The 5,832-nt window shown below is 36.8% G+C and overlaps 1 protein-coding gene across 5 annotated transcripts in view; it reads left to right on the top strand.

Annotated features, from left to right (window-relative positions):
- LOC108757904 (homeobox protein TGIF2LX) overlaps nucleotides 1-5,832 on the top strand; it is a 46,298-nt gene that overhangs the window by 37,541 nt on the left and 2,925 nt on the right. For all 5 annotated transcript variants that reach the window (XM_018502599.1, XM_018502600.1, XM_018502598.1 and 2 more), the window contains exon 2: nucleotides 4,392-4,696. In XM_018502599.1, coding sequence (XP_018358101.1) covers nucleotides 4,392-4,696 — 305 coding nt within the window. The remainder of the gene's footprint in view (nucleotides 1-4,391; nucleotides 4,697-5,832) is intronic.

The raw sequence follows: 5,832 nt of genomic DNA, 5'->3' as shown, positions 1-5,832 counted from the left end.
TGCGTGCGTGCGTGCGTGCGTGTGTGTGTGTGTGTACGATTTATTTTTTTGTTTTTCTCTACAAGGAAAGGAAAAAAAGATGAATTTGAATTATTCTAAGATTTTTAAGGCCCAATCTAGTTGTTAGAATTGAAAATTCAATTCTTAAAATTGAAAAGAGATGAGGAATAAGTTGAACCTCGAGTAAGAATTAACTGTAAGTTGAAACAGGCCATTTTTTTTGTTTGCGAGAGGAGGAAAATCTTCACAAAGCCCATTATCCGGGATGCTTCCAAAGGGAGAACCCAACCGGATGATGGGAAGATGCCCAGAGGGCAAAGAGACGTAACGAGCGAAATAAGTATGTAGATGCCCAGGAATTATTTACTATAAAGAAGCTTACATTTGAAACCGAATAATGAAGCATTTCCAAGGAAAATGGAAGGGAGCTGATTGGTGATAGATTTTACAAACCTGTCAACCCTAGGATGACATTTAGAATAATAGTGATTTTTTCAGATATATTTTTTACATGTCAAAATTTTAATTTGTGCGTTTGACTGAGTTGGAGTGGTTTGCATTGACTCAAGTTTGATACTACAAAATCAAAACTTTTACACCATTAACTCCGATTGTCATCTGATTTTCACTTATCAACGAAGTTTCGATGACTAATCAATTGAGAGAATTGACAATTGTAATTTCATCAAGGATGTTTTAGAGAGATTCCAACGAAATATTATGACAATATAGTTTATTGAGTCTCTTATCCATTGAACGGCCGGCGCCGCTTGTCTGCCTGCGCACCTGGCCCGACGTCCGTCAAGTTGCCGAAAGCACGCATACATGTGGTATATGTAGTGGCCCCACTGTAGTGATAATCGCTACGCTACAAAGGATTCAGCACTTATTTCAGGACTAATAATTAATATGTACATTTCCAATAATTTTCTGTACAAGGATCTCAAGATTTACAATACTTTTTACGTTGTGTCAAAACTAGCAATAGAGAGTTTTTGTAATACCGTTTATTCAGATATGGTGAACGTTAAACTCAGGTTATCCCTTTTTCTTAACAATTAATTAAGAAAAAGATAACGTGATTGTAGCGTTCATCGTATTTAGATTCACGTTATTGCAAAAACTCCCTTAGTTTACATTAAGAACGATAATAATTTAGCGACTCGATATTTCGACTTTATTTTTGTTATTAAGTTATCAATTTTATACGCTGAAGAAGTGACCCGTGGTCACGAAACGTGTTTATTGGATTTTATTCAATAAATGTTTTAATTATATTTAACTAATATATCTGACAATTAGCTCGATCATTGACCTGACTTTCTCACAGTTGCTTTGCATAATACGAGCGAATTCTATACTTTTAAAAATATAAATTTTTTTATAAAGAGTGATCCACAAATAGTTATAGTGGTTTTATCCCATACTTACACAAAGTGTTTATTTCACATAGAAACTCGTTAAATTACTTCTTAAAATTATCATGTGTCTCAGAAATTATGAAAAATATATTCTTAAGTTTTCAACAGCATAATTAAATATTATTTTTTCCTTTTCTTATATAATTAAAAATTTTTTTCATTATAATGTTTTAAATGAGGAATAGTATTGTGTGATTTAGGCAACGGATTTTCTCGTACTAAAAAATCATTTAAAACGTTATAAGAAACGGTTTCTTACGGTTTTTTTGTTTTCTAAGCTAAAATGACGTCATTAATCTAGATTACCTTCCAGCTGTGCTGTGCACATTTGAAGTTTTATGCACATTTGAACAGATTATTTCGGCTACGGTGCAAGATGAAATTGTCTGAAAATCATGTATTTTCATACAAAATTAGTCGCTAAATGAGAAAATGATAAAATTAAAGCGGAAATAAAGGAAGATGTTGCAAATATGTATTTTTAATTCAAAATTTTCGATCTTCCTACAAAAATGGTCATAACCATGGACGTATAAAGTACCTGGACGGAGCATAGCGCCTCGGGGTAAGACACAAATGGTGAGGCGAATAAAATTTAGTTATTGAAACCAATATCTCAGTCACGTCAGGCAATGACCGTGCGACGGAAACGCGATGAGGAACAATGATGAAACGATGCTCCGTTTCATCATTGCTCCTTTTACCATTCAGACCTCACTCCCCGCGTCTATAGCTCTCTATGCTCCGTCCAGGTTATTTTACACGTCTGTGTAAGAGTCCGCGCACAAAGATGGTCGCAACTGAATCGTAGGTTGTCGTAGGTCAACGCACAAGGATTTTACGTATATCCTATTGCGTTAGTTGACGCAAACAACGGTTAGTGTGTGTTTGCTCTGAAGAAGGGTCAAAAATGAGTCGAAACATGTAAGCGCGTTTTAGTGAATAAAGAAGTTCCACTCTTTATAAGTGTATTATTTGCACGACGTCTTCTGCGCCCCACTCCTAAGTGCCCTTACTCTTTCCAATTCTTTGATTTGTAAGGAGTCTTGAGTATTAACGGATTTAAGTCAAAGTTTACGAGTACAATGAGAAACCATACAAAATCCAGACGGATGGTAATCCTAAACAAACAGAATGGACTGCGCGATCCGTGTATCAAAATGACTTATAAGTTAGCGGAACAAAGTGAGCGGTATCGATTGTATGTCGATTGTAACCAACATGTTTATTTGTTGCTCATTTGTTGCTAAAAAGTTGCCAAAAAAAAATTTGTTGCTTTGTCGGTTTATTTAAAAACCGATGTTCCGCTAAAAAGGAAGATTAAGTTAGTGGAACAATACACCTGTAACAAAGCCAATCTACGCAAAATTAACGTAGTTTGTTGCTAATTTGTTGCTGACAAAATATCATTTTATTTTGAATATATTACATACTAAAAAAATGTATATAACGAGAAGCCTCAACGTGCTGGCGGAACAAGAGTAAACTATTAGTAAAAGATTTGTTGCTCTCGAAATATGCAATTTACAAATTTGTTGCTTACAAAATAAGTATAAATAACAACGAGGAGGCTCAGCGTTGAGCGTGCTTGGCCGAACAAAAGGTGCACGTGCTCGCGCCGCGATGACGCGGTGTTGCGGCGGCGCGACGTTGCAGTGCACCGGCGCGAGCACGTATGCGCCTTTTGTTCCATCAGCACGCTGAGGCTTCTCGTTGTTATTTATACTTATTTTGCAAGTAACAAATTCGTAAATTGCATATTTCGAGAGCAACAAATTCAGACGGCATCCCAGTACCAATTTTAAGCGAGCAAACGTTACAAACGTTTCGAAGCGTTCTTTGATTGGTCAATAGAAACAGAGCCCTATACGTATCAATAGAATAGTACATATAGTGGTGGAAACTTTACCTGCTTCTACCCCATACCTGCTTTTCATAACGCTACTATCTTTGAAATCCTTCAGTTCTTGCGGTGCTTTCGTAAGAATGACACCATATAACTTGAGATTTCGACGCAAAATGGGTAATCGTAAGAAAGAAAGTGAGTATCCCGAGTTATTACACCGCGTTTCGCGACAGCATTTCTCACGCATAAAAAATTCAAATTTTCTGTGAAAGTAGAGATGAAATCTAGTACCGGCGTGCGTTTAATTTGGTGATATCAAATCGTTTGCGGTTTTTGTGCACGTTCGAAGTTTAGAGATCACTTCGTCTGCGTCGCGAGATGAAATTTTACAATTGTCTGAACATTATGTACATATTTCCACGTAAATTGATCGCTGAATGAGAAAACAATCAAATTAAATTTTTTTTGGAGTAGAACAAAATGGTGAAAAAATGTATTTTTAGTAGTCGAAAATCGCCATTTAGACCGTGATCTGAAAATGCTCATAAATCCCTCTCTCTCATTATTGTCGACCACATTTGATACACTTAGATACGCGCAGTCCATTCTTTATATCTTTGGCGCAGATTAACGCAGAAGCTTGAATCGAGTCTGGAGACCAACTCCTCACTTCAGACTCTCTGAAAACCGCAATATCAGGGTACCTATTATGAAATATGTCGGAATGGATTCCGATCGAAATTATTCCGTTTTCCCTAGAAAACACAATAGAAATCTAGGAAATAATTGAATATTTCCGATCGGAATCGATTCCGACTTGTTCTATGATAGGTACCCAGTTGTCGGTGTCGTTGCGTAGCTTTTTCACCATATAAAATATCTGCGCAACGACACCGATAATTGTCGGTAGGCATGTAAAGACACTTATAGAATAGGAGCCCTGATTTCTGAGCCGTCTTTGTTAATTTAATAGCTTATATTTAATAGTATAATACATAATATATAAAAAATTATCTGCAATTCTTAGGTAATAGTAGACTAGGGTTATGGTCACAGTAAACTGAATCGATTCATCGAGAATTTTTAAAGTTTTGGGAACGATCTAAAATATTTTCTTATTACAGTGCCTTACTGCAATCGACGGCTCGCCACAAGAAGGGCGTCGCCTCCCACTGACGATGAACAAAGTATATCATCGGAAGCGGAAAACACATCGCCACGTGGGTCGCCTTTGAATCGCGGAGACAATCGTGTAAATCGACGTGCTGTCGCCGCACAAAATGCCACGGGGAGAAGGCGACGAGGAAACCTGCCCAAAGAGGCCGTAATTATTTTGAAACGGTGGCTGAGCGAGCACAAATTCAATGCTTATCCAAATGACGTTGAAAAGGAGGCACTCAGCAGCCAAACTAGCCTCACGATAATGCAGGTAAATGCTCTTTTTACTAGATATTACTGAAAATGTATCGATATCTAATGATTTATCGAGATCGCGTGTATATGTGTTGTGTGCATAGTAGTAATGAAGAAATGATGGGACCATATACACTCACAGACAAAAAAAATGGGCACTAAATTTTAGCCACAAATTTTTAATATCTTCAAAAAAAAAATAGCAATAACTTAATAAAAAATCATCATAGCGAGACGTTCAAAAAAGGATTTTAAAGCTTGAAATCTGTACTTTTCAGACCGCTACTTTAAAAAACGGTCGTACTAATATTATGTGAAGTTATACAAACAAATGAAGATGCATAAAATTTTAAAATTTTTCACGAAATTTGCGAAGTTCCATGGCGCCAATTAAAAATTGAGCACAAATGGGATTTACAGCTTTCGAAAGAGTGAATCTTTACCTTTAATTTGCTTTTTTATAGATCTCTGTACGATTTTTTTTCACCGAGTTATTCAACGTTGAAGAAAAAACAACCCTTTTTACTATCAAATTAAATCACTAAATATCAATATATTTTCATTGACAAATGTTGCAAATACAACGTGTAATCGAGATTTCAATCAAATGGCTATACTTATTATTTGCACCACGTGCTATCAATATATGTATAATGGCTCCCTTAGAATAGGACTCCGCACAATAAAAGGAACAGAGAACAGAGAATAAGAATTTCAACCTATCAGAAATCTGGAGACACTGGTAGTGTCTCGGCGCTATGCCAAGCGCAGCGACACTGCCGTGGATACTATACGCGAATCTGTCAAGTCAGGGGCCGTCTACAATACACGGAGTAAGAAGTAAGAGTAAGAAATTGACCAATCACAGTCGATTATTCTTCTCACATTCGACTGTGATTGGTCAATTTCTTACTCTTACTTCTTACTCCGTGTATTGTAGACGGGCCTTCATGTATGACGCGAGGGGAGCCGCTATTGTGTGCCCTCCAACAAGCGACATGGCGCAACACAGGAATGTCATCTTTGTTTAACATTGGCAAACAACAAGAATATAATGTTTATTGTGTCACACCGTATCACTTGTATCGCTTATTGGAAGGCATACATATACATTATAGTAGGGGAGGCCGAGAGGCTAAATGTGGATTTACT

The sequence above is a fragment of the Trachymyrmex cornetzi genome, unplaced genomic scaffold (genome assembly GCF_001594075.2).
Source record: "Trachymyrmex cornetzi isolate Tcor2-1 unplaced genomic scaffold, Tcor1.1 scaffold147, whole genome shotgun sequence".
NCBI classification, from domain to species: domain Eukaryota; kingdom Metazoa; phylum Arthropoda; class Insecta; order Hymenoptera; family Formicidae; genus Trachymyrmex; species Trachymyrmex cornetzi.
The sequence above is the reverse complement of the archived record's forward strand: the minus strand, read 5'-3'. Positions and strand labels throughout refer to the sequence as shown.